Source organism: Dipteris shenzhenensis, chromosome 20 (genome assembly GCF_047967505.1).
Source record: "Dipteris shenzhenensis isolate YYH24624 ecotype China chromosome 20, Dip_SZ_1.0, whole genome shotgun sequence".
Lineage (NCBI taxonomy): Eukaryota > Viridiplantae > Streptophyta > Polypodiopsida > Gleicheniales > Dipteridaceae > Dipteris > Dipteris shenzhenensis.
This window is the reverse complement of record NC_141615.1, coordinates 29,142,101-29,163,612: the sequence shown is the minus strand read 5'-3', so window position 1 is coordinate 29,163,612 and position 21,512 is coordinate 29,142,101. Positions and strand designations below refer to the sequence as shown.

General features: G+C 43.0%; 1 protein-coding gene across 2 annotated transcripts in view; it reads left to right on the top strand.

Moving 5' to 3' along the window:
- LOC147889502 (polyadenylate-binding protein RBP47B'-like) overlaps positions 1-17,703 on the top strand; it is a 40,857-nt gene extending 23,154 nt beyond the window's left edge. Inside the window, exons 4-8 of one of the 2 annotated variants that reach the window (XM_087391186.1) lie at positions 5,312-5,442; positions 16,413-16,521; positions 16,616-16,777; positions 17,220-17,326; positions 17,407-17,703. In XM_087391186.1, coding sequence (XP_087247312.1) covers positions 5,312-5,442; positions 16,413-16,521; positions 16,616-16,777; positions 17,220-17,326; positions 17,407-17,497 — 600 coding nt within the window. In that variant the 3' untranslated portion in view covers positions 17,498-17,703. The remainder of the gene's footprint in view (positions 1-5,311; positions 5,443-16,412; positions 16,522-16,615; positions 16,778-17,219; positions 17,327-17,406) is intronic. The other variant, XM_087391187.1, reaches the window with a different exon arrangement.
- Positions 17,704-21,512: the final 3,809 nt, after the last annotated feature.

The following is a 21,512-nucleotide window of genomic DNA, read 5'->3' as shown; positions in this document are numbered from 1 at the left end:
TTGACATTTTGATCAGCTGCAAATATCTCCTCTTTGGTCCTCAAGATAAATGGCAGAATCACCTTTCCATAAACGACCTCAAAGGTGTGAACAGTATTGTTATATGCAAACTACAAGTGAAGGTAGTTTTTCCAATCTAATTTTTGGTCAGCCATGTAGCATTTCAAAAGATCTAACACCGTTGAATTTGCTACTTCATGTTGACCATCTGTCTAGGGGTGGAAAGGAGAAGAAAAATTTAGATTTGTTCCCATATTATCTAACAATGGGCTCTTGAATAGGCTGGTCATTCATGGGTCTTGGTCACTGACAACGGACTTTGGCATACCATGGTGTTTAAAGAGATATGCTTAAAGATCTGTGCCATAAAAACCTTGGCCATATGATTTGTCTTTATGGTTTTGTGTACTGGAATGAAGCGGGCGTGTTTGTTGAATCCATCAATGATAGTCCATATCCCATTATTTCGTGACTTTGATCATGGCAAATAAAAAATGAAGTCATTGCAATACTTTACCATGGTGCATGAGGAACAAGTTGAGGCATTAGTAGGCGAGGTGCCTTCTGTCTGTCATATTTGACCTTTTGACAAGTAAGGCATTCCGTACCAAACTTATATTTTACGCATAGCGAGCCAATAAAAATACCTCTTTAAAGTTTGAGTGGTAGCTGCAATTCCTCTATGGTCAACATATGATGGCATTCCTTTAGAATCTTTTGCCTCATGTCTCGGATGATGCATAGGCAATCATCTTTCATCCTTCATTGAATATTGACTTGTTGATTGCCGGTCTTGCATATGCTGCATAATCTCTCCAAAGTCTGAATTAGTGGCATAATGCTCCCTCATTTATTCAAGATCCTTGTGATAGTTAATAGTCGCATTATTGACCTTGGGGCTTCGAGATAAAGCTGCGGAGCTAGAGGGCTGAGGGGCGGGTGCAGAGAGAGAGAGAGAGAGAGAGAGAGAGAGAGAGAGAGAGAGGCTCCGGGAGGCCTTATAGGCATACGAGATGAGACAAGGTACAATACAAGCCACTATGGGATGAGGCAAAGGGCCCTTGCTAAGTGCTACATTAAGAAGCTCAAAACTAGCTCAAATGTGTAGACATATGTGACATGCTGTTGTGCTCAAGCTACCTCTTGTTGTGTGATATTTTTCAGTAGGGTCTCTCTGTGTCCCCACATCTCATTCAGATAGAGATCAACGCAGACCTGGTCATGAAAGTGGATTACTTGATGGAGGCAGAAAACTGTGCCCCTCCTGGAAAAGCCAGTGGTATTGTCCACGGATCTCATAGTAGACTGGGCAGGTACATCGTGAGGCAGCCTGATGTCGAGATGCCACGATGATGAATGTGTCAGGTGCTCATAGGACCTGTGTCGACTCTCCTACTGACTGGGTGTGCAGGTCTCAGTCCCGGTGTCTCCTTAGCAAAGAGAGTCTCCTCTTGGTATAAGGGGGTGCATTATGAGATCAGAAATTTATGGCACGAAGGCAGGGGATCCCATGATGTGGTTCTCTACAGTGTGACCACCTCCATGTGGGCAATATATATATAGTGGGCGTGCTCATGTATGTTGGTGAAATGTGATCAGTGCCTATAGATGGGATTGGAAGAGTCTTGATACTCTAGCCCTCTGCCTGTGTGGGTCTCGGGATGGTATGCAGACTGCCATGTGTATCCATGTACTATGGGTAGTCCCTCTCTGGGCTCTGCTGTGTCTCAGTGTACACTACAAGATGTTCCCCCTGGAAAGTCTCTGCAAAAATTGCCTGACAAGGACAACGGAGTCCTTTCGCATTTCAGAAAGTGAATGACAAAGCACTGATGGTCCCATAGACTGTGTACTCCTAGTTTGGGGCTCTCCAGTCCTGGATAATGACCCTATGTCACTGTAAACTGCCCATTTCCCCCTTTCTTGTGTTTCCATCAGCATCCTGATGCCCTCTTTCCTTTGTTCAATCTGCATTGGGATATCTCAAGGTGTATGCCTCAGGCACACCTTGGTTTCTATGTGTGTGTGCTAGAGGCACAGTTAGGTGCCCATAAGCACAGTTAGGTGGTGATAGAAGCCACATAGGATGATTGAGAGAATTTAGGAGCAGATTGAGGAGATGATTGTGGAGCTCAGAGGTCATCAGTGATGTCAGTGATCATGTAAGAGGTGCCTACTTAAGGACCTCACCTTTCTTCATTCCATAAGCAAGAATTCTCAGTTTGTGTTCACTCCATGCTTTCCTTTCAGTACACCAACATGGTATCAGAGCCCTTTGATCCCCCTTGAGTACATTTGTGCCACATCATCATCTTCTTCTTCATCTTCACCATTTCTTCCCAAATCTTGCTAAAGCTTGTTCTCCTCCGTTTCTCCTCCATTCTCCAAGCCCTTCCTCCTGGAGATACCTCTCAAAGGGGCGAACCTTCACCTGGAAGGAATTGAAGTATCATCATCTCTGTTGGTCGCCATTTCGCGCAGATCGTCGAATCTCTGTTCTACGTTTTCTCTGTGCCTGCTCCACCTTTCTCTAATTCCTTTCAGGGGAAGCTTCTCCATACCTTGGGCTATCTTGTGTTGAAATTTGAGCAGCAATGGCTGCATATTCAAGGAGAAAACAAAGAAAAACCAGTCGACTTTGAAGAAGCTAGCTATGGCGACGTGACGCGGATTTGTGCCTCTCCTCCTCAGTGGATCTTCTCTGGTATATAAGCTTTCTTTTGCTTTAGAAAGCCCCTTTTTCTTTGCTTTGGAGAGTGAGATACAAGCCCTCCAAGTTCAGGCCTTTGTTTTGGACAGTTTTGACAAGGTTGTGAGTTTGATGCTACATTAGATGCTACTTTAGCATTTCTAATGTTTTAAAGTGTTAAATAACATTAGTAGAACTGTGGCTACAGCTTTGCTTTGAGTTGTTACACCTAGATTTGCTTGGAAAACTTTCATTTAGCCACCTCTGTGAAGCATGTAAGTGAAAGCATCATTGATTGAAATTTGGTCACAAGTCTTTGCTACATTAAATGCTTATACTTTGAAGCTTTTCAGTTGTTTTTCTAGCCTTGTAAGAGAGAGGACACTGTCCAATTCCTGGGTTAGATCCTCTCATGGCTACCATATTGAATATAGATAAGTTCAATGGTAAGGGCTTCCACACATGGCAGATGAATTTGCATTTATGAGGGAAAACCTCTGGGGGCTTGTCAAGTCGACTTCAACTTCTTCTTCAACAGCTTCCAATGCTGGAGAATCCTCAGCTCCGACACGCCCGGCAAGAGATCCTGCTAGAGAGGAGAAAGCATATGGCATCATTGCTCTTGCTTTAGGAGATGACTATATTCATCACATCTCTGACTTAGAGTCTCCTTCAGAAGCTTGGCAGAAGCTTGATATTATTTTTGGTGCTAGCTCTTACATCTCAAAATTCTCACTTAAGATTGCTTTCTTTGAATTGAAGATGGTTAGTGGCACTCCTTTGGCTGCCCATGTCAATTACATGCGGAGTCTCATGACTCAACTTGCTTCTATCAACTCTCCTATCACTAGAGATGATGCTATGGCAGTATTGCTCAAGAGTATGCCTGAAGATTATGATCATGTTGTTACCACTTTGAAAAATCTTCCTAATCCTAATCTTGAAGGTCTTATCTCTGCTCTTCAAGAAGAAGAAAGGCACATGGAACTTTGGAGAGGCAATGACACAGCCTATGCCATAAAAATCCAGAAGGGCAAGTTTTCACCTTGCAATCATTGTGGGAAGACTAATTACCTCTCAAAAGACTGCTTCAAGATCAATCCATGCAAACACTGTGGCAAAAACAATCATCATGAAAAGTTTTGTAGAGCAAAAAAGGAAGCAACTTCAAAGTCAGAAAATGCCAATCTACTTTTTGTGGATGTGCCTCCACAAGATGCGGCATCCTTTGAAGATTATGCTTTTTTGAATCATCTCCATGTATGCTCCAGATCTCTCTTTTTTGTTGAGTCAAGGTACTCAGCCTGGATAGTCCTCCAAAATGAATGAAATAAACTATTGTGTGTTTTGTAAACACCTCTGGTCACCATATGATGTAGGCCATGTGTATGTGTTTTTGCTCCATGTATGCTCCAGATCTCTCTTTTTTGTTGAGTCAAGGTACTCAGCCTGGATAGTCCTCCAAAATGAATGAAATAAACTATTGTGTATCTTGTAAACACCTCTGGTCACCATATGATGTAGGCCATGTGTATGTGTTTTTGCTCCATGGTACCTCCTGCAGACATTGTGTGCATGTACATGGAGGGGAGATAACCATTGGAAGGTCTTTTGTATTCCTTTTGTTTACCTTACACCCATGGGAACCCTTGCTAGCTTGAGATCCTAGCCATTGATAGATCCATGACCACCATGAGATGGCATGTGACACCTTGTGCTAGCTGTATCCTTGACATAGCGTGAGGCATTCCCTTGAGGGGGGGTTTTGTTGGGATATCTCAAGGTGTATGCCTCAGGCACACCTTGGTTTCTATGTGTGTGTGCTAGAGGCACAGTTAGGTGCCCATAAGCACAGTCAGGTGGTGATAGAAGCCACCTAGGATGATTGAGAGAATCTAGGAGCAGATTGAGGAGATGATTGTGGAGCTCAGAGGTCATCAGTGATGTCAGTGATCATGTAAGAGGTGCCTACTTAAGGACCTCACCTTTCTTCATTCCATAAGCAAGAATTCTCAGTTTGTGTTCACTCCATGCTTTCCTTTCAGTACACCAACAGCTTCTTGTATGTATCATCCCTCCCCACTCTCCACGCATCTCCGAGTTGGAATTTATCCACCCCAAACTTGAGGTCTCTTGCAGTGTGTACCGTGCTGGTTGCATCCTCCCTTTGCCCAACTATTCTAAACATATGATATCTTCTTTATGGAGGGGAATCCCTCAGTTGCCTCTAAATTTCAAAGTTTGTAAAGGTCCCTATAAAATGCATGTATGTTCTATCATCGGAGAATCATAGAATACCCCAGGCAAACTATCCCATAGTATTTGGTTAGATTCTGGCCTGTATGCACAGGTCGCTAACTGACTAAAACTGCGTCTGCATAACAATTGATCTAATTGACTTTAGGAAGCTTAAACACTAGTTTTTTGACAGATTTTTTGAATGGATGAGTTTAATGTAACATGACTGAACAACTATCGTGCATGCTTTCTCCCCTTCTCTTTTGCCCTCTTCCTGTCGTTTGTTCCCTTTGTGGTCACATCTCCATTTGAATTGTGGAAGCTCACTAGTGCTTTAAATTCTGTAGTGCCGTTTGATGTGAGCAGTGTAACGCTTGTTTGCAGATTTTTGTTGGTGGTTTGGATCCTTATGTAACGGATGAAGATTTGCGACAAGTCTTTGGACAATTTGGAGAATTGGTATACGTCAAAATTCCCCATGGGAAAGGATGTGGCTTTGTGCAGTTTAGCTACAGGTATCTAATTCTGATCACCTTACCACTTTTTTGCTTCAACTAACCTGTCTCGCTTCTTTGGGGAGGAGAGACTGTGCATAAAGCAATACAAAGGATAATTGCATGCTAACAGGGACAAAGCCCAAAATTTGGAAATGGGAACCCAAACAGAAATGGGAATGGGTATTGGGGGAGAGATGCCAAATGCTTATGAATTGAGAGATGGATAGAATTACATGTATATAACTCTTCAAAGTGGTTTCTTTGCTTTGGAATGAGAGGTTCATAGAACAAGGATGAGGAATGTGAGGACCTGAATTTTCAGGTGGTCTGAGCGAAAGAGGGAGGGAGGATTGAGACAGGATGATTTTCTTGGCAGAGCTAGGCAGAATGAAACAGACACAGACAAGCAGTGTTTGTGTGCCACAGAGAGAGAGAGAGAGAGAGAGAGAGAGAGAGAGAGAAGGGGGGTATCCACTAGAGGCCCAACAGCATCTATTGGACAGCTGAAAGAACTATTATTCTGAGTTACAACTGGAGCTTTATGTTGTGTATATCTATGAGTTTGGGGATGATCTGAGCAGGTTACGGGCCCTTTCCAGGAGCTTTTTTGGGTACTCGAGTATACTTTAATGTTTTTCCAAATCTTTTGGATGGTGCACATCTCTTTGATATTTGATATTTTGATAGGCCCAGTATCCGATAATTTTGTGAGCTCCATATCTATTCCACCAGTTGGGCTTACTTCCCAAATCCTTGCTCTGTGTGTTTGTGTGTGTGTGCACACGTGCGTGTTGTGTGATTTCACCCAAAAAAGTGCATGTGTTGTGTGTGTGTGTGTGAGAGAGAGAGAGAGAGAGAGAGAGAGAGAGAGATTAACGTCCTTGGGAGGCCTCACGGGCCCATGTAGAGAGAGAGAGAGAGAGAGAGAGAGAGAGAGAGAGAGAGAGAGATTAACTTTAGGCCTTGTGGGCCTACGAGACAAAGTACAAACCAAAAAAGGATGAACACCAACAACAGTTATTGACTGAGAGTCTCTTGGGAGTACATCAGCATCCCCAAAGGTATTATAGGTTAGCTATGATCTACTATGAAAGTAATCAGCTTGCATTACATCAGTTTAAGACTGAGAGTCTTTGGGTTTGGATTTTAAGTCTCTGATAAGTGCTTTTCCATCTCCGTAAACAGCCCATTTTCCTGCCTTGCGAGCGTCCTTCACTTTGGTCACTTTTATGGCTTTCACTTTGAGTTGACTTGGGGTGAGCTCCTCCAAGATCCATATCTTGGTGCCTCTAAGCTTATTGGTTTGCTTGAGAACCTTGCTTCTTGCCATCTTATCATTGAGAACCAATTTGTCTTGTGTCCCCTGTTGGAAATGCAGACTATATCCTTTGAGTCCCACTCAATCTGGGGGGTTGCTGCTATAATATGATGAATCTTTTGTGTCATGCTCCCATCATGCCCATCCTTGGGCAATCCTCCTATGTGTAGACATCGGGTATTAGCAGCCCTTTTTCCTGTTCTTGTACCTCTTCATACACGTCGCTTTTGCTGATTTTATTGTCGATTGTTGCTGTAATTTCATGCTTCGCTCATTTGATCTGAGTTGTAACTATATCCTGGACTTTGGTCACCAACTGTGGTGCAGGTGCTGTTACATTGTGTATCTGCAATACTTCCTGTATTACTTCCTGTTTTCCCTTGTTTTCAAACTTTCATTTCCAAGGAGGCAAGTCTAGCCTTAACCTGTCTGAGTTCCTACTGTATATAGTAGACTTGTTCTTTTGGATTTATGCCCATGAGTTTCCTTCTTTGCCTTTGGTAATTCAATGCATAGGGGAGGGAGTTGGGGAAAAGGTGGTGAGTTGGGGTGGCAAGAGCAGAGATTTGTTGCTGCTGCTTCTCCATATTGGCTGAGCTTTAAACAGTACCCCTAGGGTTCAGAGGGGCTGTTCTTAACCCCTGAGCAGGGCTGGGGGTCAGCCCTAACTTAGGTATAGCCTGACCTGTCTGTCTGCGACCTGTCCCGTGACCCTGCTGGGGGCTCCTACGTGCAGCTCCCCGACCTGAACTGAGCTGCTATTGTGTGGCGAACTGTGAACTATGGATTTGAGGCTGGTCCTTGTTGAGGCACTTAGGCAACTACAAGGTGGAGCTGAGGTGGGGTTTGAAGTGGGATCTACAGGCGAGAGCTACAGCAGGAGCTATGGGCTAAGGCGGGAACTATAGGTAGAAGCTACGGGCTGAGCTAGGCAGGGAGTTGGAGAGAGAGAGAGAGAGAGAGAGAGAGAGAGAGAGAGTGAAACCGGCCTTCGATAAACAAAAGGGCAGTGATCTTCTTCTACTCAATCATAAACTTCATAAATGGCCACAATGCATGCTTCAGTGACTTCAATCACTTAGCACAACTTAGAAACAAACTTCAACAATAACAAAGGTGAGGCTAGAATGCCCCTGCTCAATGAAACTAGTACATAGTGCACCCACTGGCCCTAAATGCCTTGGCGCCCCTTACGGTATTTATTTAATGCTTCTGAATGGAAATGCTTTACAACAGGGGTTCAACCCTGCACCGTTCCCCTCTGCAAGTCCTCTACTTGTCTTCAAGGCATCTAATCCAAGTGCACCATTAGAATTCCCACTGGCAAGGCATACTCAGGCATCCATACCTCTGACAAACTGAGCTCAAGGTAGCTTCAAGGCTATCACATGCATCCACAGTCCCTAGGCCTTCCATAGGAGCACCCTTGCCTCTGGGTGCTTGCTAGAACCTATAGGAGTCCTGAAAGGACTGCAAACAACACGCATGCACTGCAAAAAGCTGAAAACAAGAAAGAACAAGGAAAAACAGAACCTGGAACCTATTCCCGTTGTCTGTGGTAGTGGGGCGAGCTCCTTCCTCGCACCTATCCTCTGTCTAGACTCCCCACATGGTGCAAGTGTCTTCCAGTAATCAGGAGAAGAGAGAAATGAAGGTAGAGAGCGGAGGGTGAACAAGAAAGAGCTGTAGAGGAAAGAAGGTCCACATATCTGTCTCGAAATGATTGCCTCGGGATCTGTGCGTGAGTCCTCCTAAGAGCACATGCCAAAAGCAACAGGGAAAGTTCCTCCTCCAACTTGCACTGGTCCAGAACAGCTCCAGAATCCACCACGCATCCAGAAACACGTGCAGAAAGATCTAGCACAACAAAAGACAACCTTGGGCACTTGCTGGAGGCGGCTGTACCCGTCCGTACGGATGCCCATACAATCCGTACGAAAATTTTCAAAAAGTTAAAAAATGACTTCTAGCACTTCTTAGGAGTGCGTACTAGCCTTGGAACAGCCAAAACAAGCTTTAAACCACTGAAAACAGGCTTGAAACAGCTCAAACAGCTCATAAAATAACTGAAAACGTCTAGCATCGCTGGGAGAGTGAGGGAAGAGAGATGGAAGGGGGGGGGAAGGGCATGCATACACATGGAAGCTCCTTGCCATTTGCCCCTCATTAAAGTCCTAACCCCCATACCGAGGATAACGTTGGTTGTCCTTGGGCCCAACTTTTAGACCCCTCTTTTAAAGCCTTTGCCTTGTCCCTAGGACCTAGTGGTGCACCTAGACTTTGCCTCTAGGAACTTCTAAGAAGTGTGCACTTCCTGTAGCCAATCCCTCACGGCCAAACCATTACAAGACTTAACCATGATTAACCTCGGGCTAAGCATAGGTTGAGTTACAAAGATACTTTACATCACTTTTCACGTCCCTGTGATAGAGAGTCTCGGGTTGTCTCTCTAAGGAGAGCAGACATGGGTCAGACCTCGATCCCTCTATGGCCGAGAGCAGACTCGAAAGTATAGAAATATGTGACATGTCGTTGTGATCGGTTAGGCTCAGCCTCCTGTGGTGCTATCAATCCTTCTATTGTCTGATTTGTTGTAGTAGTCTCTTTGTGTCCGCATCTCGATTAGGTAGAACCCAATGCAAACTTGATCATGGAAGTGGATTTAGGCGAGAGAGTGGGCCAAAGCCATGCCCCTCTTGAAAGAGGCAGTGATAGCGTTCCCGGATCTCATAGTAGATTGGGCAGACACATAAGAAATGCACCTCTGTCTCGACCTTCTCAAGTGTGCATGACCTGCACATTCGCTGCTCTCTAGGTATGCCCGCATCTCTCCTTGCCTCGATCCCCAATTGATGTGACGAGACCGGCATTTGCCACTAGCAATCCTCAATGCATGTGCGACTCCTCTATCCTCGAGATATTGGTCTGATGATGAGTCGATCCTCCGATACTATTAGGAAATGATCACGATAAAACTGGATCTTGGTGGGAAACCCCTTCCCCCCCAAGTCCGAGATGTACAGAGTTGGAGGAGGTCTAGCCGTATGATATGGTTAATCTCATTTCGAGGGATCAACTCGGGTGGTGCATACATGCTGTACTAGGCAATCGGTCCATCTGGATACCATGTCTGGCAAACCATGTGGATACGCATGCATACCATGTATCATCTCTGCTGTCTGCTAGTCGTATGGAAGAGTGTAGTGCTAGCCTCGGTAGTCTCAATGAGGTAAGGCCTACACCTTGTCGAGGTAAGTCACTGTTTGGAATAAGGCATCGATCTGGAGAGGTGTCATGGCAAACTTTGCCTGCACTATCTGATGTGGGATTAAGGGCTTACTCTGAATCATTCTGGAACCCATTATCACTTGTAGCTGCTCAAATCTCTTCCGCTCTGTCGCTGAAAGGTAGCTCCCCCGGAAAGGTGCTAGGTACATGGCAATCAGCCTCACTAGGGTGTTGAAAAGCTAGCCCTTCGTTGGCGGGTCTTGAAAGTGCCCCTAAAAGCACTAGCTCTCTAGTCGGGCCAAAGCTCCTTGTCCACATGTGAGTTGTGCTCTGGCCGCATCTACCATTCTATAAATTGGCCCTGTAAAGATTGCTCCCAAGTATGTGTAGGACTGCACTATATCTACTGGCTTACCTTAGTACTGCACGTGAGGTGTTGAAGATCATGACCTTGGTCTTCCCAAGGTTGACTGTTGAGAGAGAAAGAGATCTATTAACATTTGTAGAAGGCCTCATGGGCCTATGGGACAAGGTACACATAAAAAAGAAACTACATCATCTCCGAGGAGAGGGGATCACACATTTTGTGTGTGTGTGTGTGTGTGTGTGTGTGTGTGTCTCTCTCTCTCTCTCTCTCTCGTACTGTCATAGCGTGACCTTCATTACATAATTTAAGACTGAGAGTCTTTGGACTTAGATTTGAATTCGCTAATCAATGCTTGTCTTCCTAGTAGACCACCCATTTTCCTGCTTTCTTGGCTTCTTTCAATTTGATAAGTTCAGTGGCTCTTTGCTTGAGCTGAGTCAGAGTGGGCTCCTTAAATTTCCGTATCTTCGTGCCCTTCAGCTTGTGTGTTTTTCAGAGAATTTTAATCCTTGCTGCCTTGTCACTTTGAGAGATTTGTATCTGTGTTCCCTTTTGCTGGATATTCCAAATAGCATCTGGATACCATTCCACTTGTGGTATCTTCTTATTGAGGCAATTGACTGTATCTTTTGTGTATTCGCGTAATGCCAAGACAGCCATTTGGTAATCCCCCCACGCATAAATCAGCTTGTTAGTTTCTCTGGCTTCTGCTCATTCACTTCCATGTAAAGATCAGCTTTGTTGACTTTGCTATATACATCAACAATCATCTCTTCTTTCATTAGTTTCACCTGAGCGGTGACCATTTCCTGCACTTCAGAAAGCAGCTGTGGTGCTGGTGGAGATGCATTACATTTGTGTAGTACCTCATGGATGACTTTCTGCTTTCCATTGTCCTCCATATCCTGAACGTTCCTTTCTAGAGCTGCAAGTCGGAGCTGGAGTTTTTGAACTTCATGTGCTAGGTAATAAATACTCTCCTGTGGATCTGAAATAGTCTCATCCTTTGATATGTCTTTGCATACGGAGGAGTCAGGGAAAAAGCTGCAAGCGTTAAGCAAGCAGACCTGGTAGCCACTTGGGCGTCTTCATGTAATATGCATAAGCTGAAAAACCTATCTGCTGTAGTTAACCCCCGAGTTGGACTCGAGGGTTCAGCCCAACCTGAAGTGGGGCTTAAGAAACTGAACCTGCTACTGCTGTGAGATGAAAACTGAACTGAGAGTTACTTCGACGAACTAGCCTTCTGCTACGAACTGAAGTTAAACCTGCACGCGTCTTGTGTGCTGCTTGGAGTTGCCCAGAGTTGCCACGATCTAATGATAGATCTGCAGCGCGATCTGCTTACTAGATGGAGTGGCTTGGAGTTGGAACTGCCACGGCCTGGAGTCGCCTAGGACTGCCACGAGTTGTGGGAGCTGCTTTACTGGCGCGCATAGAACTGTGAAAGCAAGTGTGGGGCTGAGGGAGAGCTAGGCGGGTTGAGGGGGAGCTAGGTGGACTGAGAGTGAGGAGTCAGAGTCAGAGTCAGAGAGAGAGAGAGAGAGAGAGAGAGAGAGAGAGAGAGAGAAGGGGGGGGGGAGGAATGTTAGAAATCAACCAACAAAGGGTACGCACAGCAAAAGACTGATAGAATAGCCTAGGAGCTCACACAGTGTGTGTGGGGAGTGGAATCACAAACTTCTTTACTTAATGTGCTTCACATATGTGCAGATCAGGAAATATATAGTAGACAAAGCCAGATATAGAATCCACCAAAACAATATATTTCCGTCCAAAGCTATGGACACGATACAAGAGTTAGATCCAGAGTCCCACCAAGGTGTGGTACTCTGATCTTACCAAAAGGTCCTTCTCTATCTTCTAGTCTCCTCTAGAACCCTGAGTCCGCGTGCTCCACCTCGAGTGTATGTAGACTCTCTCCAGAGCCCTTCCACCTTGTCCGGAAGCCAGCCTAGGTGGGCGGCACCTTGAGCTCAGTCTGCAGCCCTATGTCAGAGCCTCCTCCTCTTGTGTGTAGGTCCGAGGGTGGGCTTACTGCTGCTGGTGTCTGCTTTCCAACTGCTGCTCCAAGTGAATGATGTTATGAGGCCCAAGTGCCTCTATTTATAGGGCAAAAGCCCTGCTCAAGAAAACCGACCAGCAGGTTGATTCTGGCCTACCCAAACAGGCTGACCAGCCTGCTGGACAACTGCCCCTGAGGGGCTCACATTACTAGGGCCTTTGCCACTTCCATGCATGGCCTAGCCCAGCACCCAGCCTATAAATGGGCATGGTTGGCTGGCTATTCCCAGCCCAACCAGCTCCCTATTCAGGCCGACTTGTCTGTAGGTCTTTTGCCGGCACCCAAACCATCCTGCTCCTAATGTCGTCTGCATTGCGCCTCTGTTCCAGCATCATGGTCCTCTGCATCTGCTCCAAGCCCTCTGTACAGGTCTGTACTGTTGCGCTATCAGCCTCCTTGTCTGCTGCAGACCCATTCAGCCCAGAGACCTTGCTCCAGGTCGTTTTTGTACCTCTAGGTATGTGCTTTGGCTTGCTGCCCACATGGCAGTCTCTTCTCTTTCTCTGTGAGGTGCTGCCCATTTGGCAGCCCCCTCTCCACCTTTGTCTCTTCTTTGGGCAGATCTTGCCCTAGGTCTCCTTCCCCCATGCTCTCCTCATTTGGGGCTTACAGATGGGGCGACCTTTCCAACAAGGGAGGTAGGTAGGGCGGGGGGCTACTGAAGGCCCAAAAAAATCTGATGAATCTCCTGTTGATTCAAGCCCAAATTAGCGGCATCTAGAGAATGTTGGTGTGGGGGTAGTTTTACCATAGACACGCCCTACAATCAAAACCATGTGGATGCTTGTGCATACTTTATTTGTTCATCTCCCTAAGTGGCAAGCTGCATTGATGATGAGATGTCTCTCCATGGTAGTCTTAGTTGACTTGCATCCGTCCATTGAAACTGTCTATTCTAGGTATGTAATGATCTAGAATGAGGGGTTATGCGGAGAGGTCTGGCTGCAAATTTGCTAGGATGATGTCATGTAAGATACATTGCTTCCCTCAAATCATGCAAGATGAAATTGTTACCTTTAGCCTCTCAAATCTAAGTCCACTCATCCGTCTCTTGCTCGGAGATCCACCCAAAATCCATCTGCATATAAAGCTGTTGGTCAGCAATAGAGTCAACGAGGAGTGACTTTATGTACACATGTTGGAAATGTGCTTGGATCATTGTAGCCCTGACAAGGAGGAACGTCCCTCGGTCAGTCATGCATGTGTTGTTGGTTTTATGGTAAACTTGGGGCTTGTGAAAATGCACCCCCAGTATACGAAAGGCCTATCTATCTTTGCCTACCCCTCTCCAAATGTGAAGGCCTCTTGTTAGAGCTGAGCCTTGTTAGTGTTGAAGATCATAACCTTCATCTTACTAAGTCGACCTTCATGTCACGGCCCTCACAAAAACTTGTAGAGCTGTGAGATGCATATGTAACCCTGTGCTGTGTCTGGTATCAGCAGCACATCATTTATATATGAGTATAATTGATTGTGTGAGTCAATCCTCAACCTCCAATTGTATCCACAACGAGGCCAACTCATCCATGTAAAGTCTAAAGAGGGTGGGGAGGTGCAACAACCTTGCGTCACTCAATGGTGTTGTTCACGTCCTCGCACATTGCTTGTAATCCTCTCATGCAAAGCTATGTGCGAGTCGATCCTCAACCTCCAATTGTATCCACAAGGAGGCTAGCTCATCCATGTAAAGTCTAAAGAGGGTGGGGAGGTGCAACAACCTTGCATCACTCAATGGTGTAGTTCACGTCCTCGCACATTGCTTATAATCCTCTCATGCAAAGCTATGACCTCCCAAATACTGAAAGTTCAAAGTTGTGTGATGAGTTGAGCTTGAGACATAGAGTGGAATGCCTTTCGAAAGTTGAGAAAGCAACATCATACTCTTTGTTTTTGGAATCTGAGATCCTCTATTATGGTTCTCTAAGTTAAGAAGTGGTCTAGTGTGGAGCGATCCCATCTAAAACCTACTTGTCCTATAGCGTAACGTGTTAGCCTATGCTCTCAGCATGATAGTCTGGTAGTTGCATGGGATCCTCTACTTTGTTGAATGGGTATGATGGTGTGTGCGGTCCAAGAGCTTGAAAGGCACGTGGAAAAGACTTCATTGAACATTTTGGCTAGGATCGTAGCAAGTACCTCTCACTTGTGGGTTAGCTCTTCTTCTTGGAGGTCTTGTTGATCCTTGGCTTTACCATTCTGGAGACTCTTGATGGCTTCTTTTAGGCGGGTTGTAGTGAAGAGCGTGGATGTGGTGGGGTGAGGGATGTCCATGGGTTGGTTAGGAACATCATAGAGTGTATCCATGTAAGCTTCCTAAAGGCTAGGGTTCTATAATTCTTTATAGAACATGGATCTCTTCTCCAACAAGTTCATCCAAAATTCTTTGGAATTCTACTGTAAACTACAATTACTCTTTTCTAGTTTGATGTTGAGTAGGGTGTCCTTGGTTGGTCTTAGAGCGCCAACATTGTCTAAGTGGTTTTGACTAAGCAGTTGATGTGGTCATCGTACTAACTATTCTAACCTTGCAGGTGACTTTCCAATGTTTTAATTGTGTATGGAAAGGAGTGTTGTGCTGCGATGTAGATTGTGTTGGTGAGCTTTTGAATCTATGTCAGGTTTCTCATCTATGTGCTCTAAGAAATTGGCAAGATAGCTATCATAGATGCGGTCTAGTGAATGATCATAGATGCGGTCTAGTAAATGTGTCTAGCTATCATAGATGTGGAGGCAAGACCTGTGGAAATCTTGTAAGGGTTGGGAAAGGGTCAAGTCAAAGGATATATGAGTGGTCTGCTGCTCCTGGCATAAAGGGGTGCACCATGAGCCAAAAGTCTTTGATGTGAAGGTAGGGGATCGAGGGATCGTGAATCGTCTTTGTCTTGTCATGTTTTTGCCATAAGTAGCTTGAACTTTGTGTGGGCCTGACTCTGGTCCCACGGGGAGTCTTGGTGTCTTTGGAATAAGTACAAGACCTGTCACTTGCATCCTTGACTCTCTCTGTAGGGTTTTCTCGTGGTTGGTGTGATGTAGCCTATTGTTGAGATGCCGCAATCATGCTACCACGAATGGATGGGTGCTCGTGTGGTAGCCTCCTAACTTGACATGCCTTAAATTTATAATCTCAATGTAGATGTGTCTTAACCTCGCCTTCTCTTGTGGAAAAGTCATCTGTGATCTCCTGCTATTTGGGGCCATGCTCCTTGGCGAGTCTTGTGAGTCTAGGCTTGAGTCAGGTGACCCCATGTATGAAACGTGCATTACGTCTTTGGTCTAGGTCATCAATCACTTTGCTCATATTCAGATATCCATGGGTGAAAAGCTAGTGATACCTTCTTTGAATCTCATAGTATCCATGGGTGGGTCTCTCCTGGCACTCATCCCCTTTATCCATGATGGATGTAGGTGGGGCTTGGTGGATCTTGCGGCCCTTAAAATTCAAACCCTATCCATGACATAACAAGAAGGATGTCCTAACCTAAGGTCCCTAACCTAGGACCTTAGGTCTACCTACTAATCCTTTAATTAATCCTAACCCAAATGTACCATGAGCATTATTTAGTGAACTACCTCCACATCACTTTTTTTGAACATGCTCATATGTGTGTATATGTGAACATGTGTTTAGGTTGATGGACGTCATGGTTTTCAACCTTCCCATAAGGTTGAAACCAAACTAATTTTTTTTTCCCTTTTTGGAAGTGAAGGTCATGGTATCATTTATAATATATATTTATCAATAGAACATACTCGTTCGTGCGCACACGTAAATAAATAAGCAAACAAATGTATGTATGTATGTGCTCGTGTGTGCTCATTAGTGTCCATAGATATATAAATATACATGTGCGCGCGCTCACACACGTGCGCGCACGCCCGCACGCACGCCCATGCACACACGGCGGCATAGGTGTAGAGATACATATATGTATATGCACGTGTGATAGAAAAAGAAAATTTATCTTTTTTTAATCTTGTTCTGAAGCTTAAGTTTTGTGTCTGCCTTCCAGGTCTTGTGCTGAGGAAGCCTTGCAAAGGCTGCATGGAACAGTAATTGGTCAGCAAGCGATCCGGTTGTCTTGGGGCAGAAGTCTTGGAAATAAGCAGGTCTATCCTGAGGTGCACTTTTTGTCAATAATCAGTCGGATTTAGAAGACATCAGTCTTCTATCTTTTACATTATCTCTTGTGTGCCTTACATGTGTTTAATGTAGACTCCCAATGCTTGGGGCCAAGCACAGCCTGATCCAAACCAGTGGAATGCCGGCTACTATGGCTATGGCCAAGGATATGACAACTATGGATATGCAGCTAATCCTCAAGATGCAGGATCGTATGGTTATGCATATGGAGGAAACGAGAATTACCCTCAGCAGGTGCTATTTCTTTCTTTGAATTATGTGCTTGGTGTAAGCATAGGGTGCTTTCTTATGATTGTATGGCATTTTTCGGATAGTAAATGGATGCTTGTGGTTAACTGCATCGGTTGTTCTTCTGTTATAGGATGAATTGGGCTCAGATTCATGAAGACACATTTGGTTAACAGTTGCTTGTTGGGCCAATTAACAAAGCATGCCATTGTTATTTCTTTGTTGTTGGAGTTATAGGGTAGAGATAAGCGAATAGACTAATGTCAAGATGGAATACCCTTTGAAGGATCAAGTTAAAAACTATGGACACGTCCATGTGAAGTGCTATGTGCAACTTTGTCGTAAAGGATAATAGGATTTTGTGCTAGTATGGTAGTATTTTGATTGTTGTTATCATGGCGCCTTCTGCGAAATAAATATATATTTTTTAAAATGGTATTTGGTGCAGATGGAAGCTCAGGCTGTATCAGGAACTGCTTCGCACCATGGTATGGTTCCCTCAGTTGACCAAGAGGAGGAAATCTATGATCCCCTCGCTCCACCTGATATTGACAAGTAAGTTGAAGGCTAGACTTGAATGACATGTTACAATAGTTGTCTGTGCTATTTGATCACACAGTTTCCAATTGATGCAGGTTAAATGCGTCTTACATTGCAGTTCATGAGGCTTCTGCTTTAGGTCGCCATCTTTGGCTCAAGACTTCAGAACAGGTGCAAGCCGCATAATCGGATATTTCAGAGCTGGAGGAGCATAGAAGGAAGATTATGAGTTCTTTATGGATGTTATGCTATTTTGGATTTCATGGTTTTTGGATAGGCAGGGTATGATGCAAAGCTCCTATCAGAAAGAGCTTTCTGCATGTTGTATATGCATCTATATTCACACGTACCTTCTATTTCCTTGTTCCTTTTTTTGCTTTTTTTGTTTGTTTGTTTGTTTTTTTTTTTTTGGGGGGGGGAGGGGGGGACCTATGGCTATGAAGAAAAGATTACACTGCATCTATCATTGAGGAGCTGCTTGTTGCATTCTGCATCGTAACGTTTATTCTTTCAGTATAATGCTGTGGTCGGAGAGGCTTCTCAACCTGTATTGTATCCCAAATAATATCCAAGCAGGCATCAGCAATATCTTGAATATGCGTTTTTCTGTGATCAATCCCTGGTTAGCTGGTGCTAGAAGATGCAGATTTGAAGTCTATTCTAGGTGGCTAGATTCTATCTGTGAGGTTTTATTGGAGGAAGCAGTGTTGATGCTTGGGGTTGTATGTAGAGTGAGAGCTGAAAGGTAATGGATGCATTGATGTCTTAATGCCAATAGTTCAATTTAGCCTTGTAGAATAACTAGCAGCTTGCATTGATTTGAAAAGGGATACCTTTGATGTTTCTATTTGAAGATTGGGTTTCTCTTCAACCTTCGGGGAAATAATAGCTTGAAATAAGTGTTGAACTGCAAGATACACGACTGTTCTATTCAGGATTTGGAGAATGAATAGCTTGCAATAACTATGGTATTCACATGGACATGCACACCCACACTCGTGTGTGTGTGGCCTATCCTTATGGACACGTCCAATATTGTGGATGGCATAGCATGCCTATGATTTTGCCATATGGTGCAGGTAGGTGCATATGCCCGTGCAAGTGGCATGAGTTGAGACTCCACCATAATTGGTGCTTTTTGTTTGTCTTGTATTATGCATGATTTTCTTTGCTTTTGAAGCATATTCTAATAAGTAACTTATGAGAGTCATGAGCTTTATTGGTCAATTTGTCAAAAAGTAAGTAGATGCTGACTTGGTGAAGATATCGCCATATGGGGAATTAGGAAAATTTTTGGAGGTGGACCACTAAATCTCTCATGACGTTGGGACTTTATTAACAACCAAAATAGAGGGGTGTATCTATTCCTTGTGATAAATATGATTTTTTTCCCAAACGATAAATTTTAAACATATATTTTTATTGAAGAGAGCTCTTTAAATTGCAAGACCTTGAAATAAGATGAATTTTGGTAGACTAATTAGTCTTGGAAAGTGCACGGGGCTTTTTACGAAAAGATGTGCATTCGCAATAGGATTCTTAAGTTGTCTAGACATTAGAGCTCTTTTCCCTTGACCATTGCATAAATCTGATGGTTGTGGTCAATAATGATAACAAAATTTATATTTTAAGGCCTTGAATTGTAAAACTTCCAATCAATTATTGGATAGTCTCCATAAGCTTGCATGCTTGCTCGCTCTCTTGCACCGCACGCACATAGGCAAGCACCCACTCACTCACTTTTATAAAATACTTTATTGGAAACCTCAAGAGTGGCAAAAACTTTGAATGAAGTACATAAGCAAAAAATTACTAATATGAGGTTGTGGTAAAGGAGTTTGGAGGCTAAAGTCAAAATGAAAACTTAGTAATAACCATTTCGATGCATTAGGATTCAATCATCCAAAGGACAATCTTTGGTATTTTCTTAAAAGTAGGCAAGGGAACAATTTCATTATTATCAAAGTAAGAACCATTTCGACGCATGAGGATTAAGTCATCCAAGGACAATCTTCGGTTTTTCTTAAATGTATTCAAGGGAAGAGTTTCACTATTATCAAAATGAAGGTGTTTGATCCCCTTAAACTCTACCAAATGAGACTATGAGGCATCCATTAAATCTTGACCATTAAATGCACATCTTGTAGATATTGAACATCCTCTATGGCCACAACATAGTTGCATGAACATTAGTGGGCATATTTGCAACATATTAAAACCAGTGGGAACAAAAGTATTTGAAGAAGCAGCAATAACATGTGGATGGGGAGTTGTATCTTTGTTTGAACAAAAGTATCCTTGAATACTTATTGTAGTACATGGATAGTATAAGAATCCACAATATGGGAAATCATACCTAATTGCATTGAGTCAACTATCACACTACATATGTTTCAAATCATTTGTGAATAAGTACAAAGTAGGACTTCAATACCTCATGATAAGAAATATGAGCAAAATTTTCTTGATTTCTTAAATAATGAGTATGTGGAGATATCAAGCATAGTATTAATCTCTTGGAATGGGTCATTATTTTATGTAAAAATTGGTGTTCCAAATTCCAATGTATGCTAATCAATCCTTCATGAAGTAGTTTTTCATGTTTGGTACTAGAAGGATCTTTACCCCAATCCCAAGATTCGGCGAACTTTTACTTGATATTTATCATCCTAAACAATTGACATTTTTTATTGTCCATTGGTACAATATCAAGATGAGATTAGCATAGTCGGTTCTTCCTTGTAGACATCAACCTTTGCCATTGATGATGATACATATGTAAAATTGTGGACACAAAATCCTTTGATGATTTCCTTAGAGGTTTATATGTGCTCCACTAGTTGAATGAGTTGTCTATCCTCATTTATTTTTGCATTAGTGTGCACCAATAAAACCCAACTTGAGATACACAATTGATCAAGCTTGTCCATCGGCACAATTTAGAGAGGTCATATTTAAAAAGTTTTTATATTCTTGAATATAGGTTTATTTTTGTCGGCCATACTTTTTACATCTTAGTGTAAGTACCTATGGGCACTACAAGAGAATCCATTGAGAACTATCTTGTATATTTTAAGCTGCATTGTTGGTATGTCCTTGATTGCTAGAGTAAGTAATGATGACAAATCATCCTCTTCGTGGTGACCCTTTGATTTGAGGTGGCTTGATCTTCAAGGTGATTTCTCTAATATGAGGTCCATTTCTTGTAAAAGAAATACCATCCATACCATCAATGCTTTGCATTTGGTCATCTAAAATTGCATGTACATGTTAGTGTTTTCAACAATTAAATTGGCTTCAAGGAGCCTTTACTTGAAGGGGAAATGACATCTTTATTGTGCTTGTGCAAATATACGGTGATAATCATCCTTTTCCTAGTAGGTGTGATGGTGTAATTGGTGAATGTAGAGTAATTTGGTGGTTGTTAACTATACCATTTTTCAAAAAGGAGTTTCTTGTCATGTGAGCTTAAATTCAAGCTAACAAGTGAGTGCTCAAAGTTGTTTGGACGTTGGTATCCGTGGTTCCCTATTAGAATTGATTAAATGTGTGCTTGAGTGACATCTTATCATGATGTAAATAGGCAAATATTTTTTCGACCACCATTCAGAGAAAGCATTAGATTGGTTCATTCATTCATGTTGTAGAAGTGATAAACATTGGTTTAAAAGTTTTTTGGGTTTAAAAATTTTTTGACATACTTCTCTAAGATCACTCAATTGGCCTTTAGCTAAGTGATTGAGAATGATGATTCTTTGGATAGCTTAAACTCAAGGTGAGGAAAATCTTTTTGTTATATACAATGTTATTGCGTATGCATAAGACATTAAATGGTGTAACCCTTCAATTGGATAATTCTCATGAGTTGAGAATAGTTATCATGAGGCGTTAAAGCTGAATCTATGTGTTATCCCATTTATTTTATCGAAAGATAATGATCAACGTGGTTGTTGAGCTCTCACCTGAAATATCAAAACTAATGCAAGAATTAATGATAGAAACAATATAACAAAAAGTGTGTGCATGCATACACACTTACATACACATGCATAGATACTCTTATGTATATGTATATATGTTTGTATGCATATGTGCATGTATGTGGCGATCTAGGAAAAAAGTAGTTTTATATAAATCAAACAATATTTACGTATTGATACTCTTGATGACCTAGAATGATTTTTATAAACCAACAGATCAG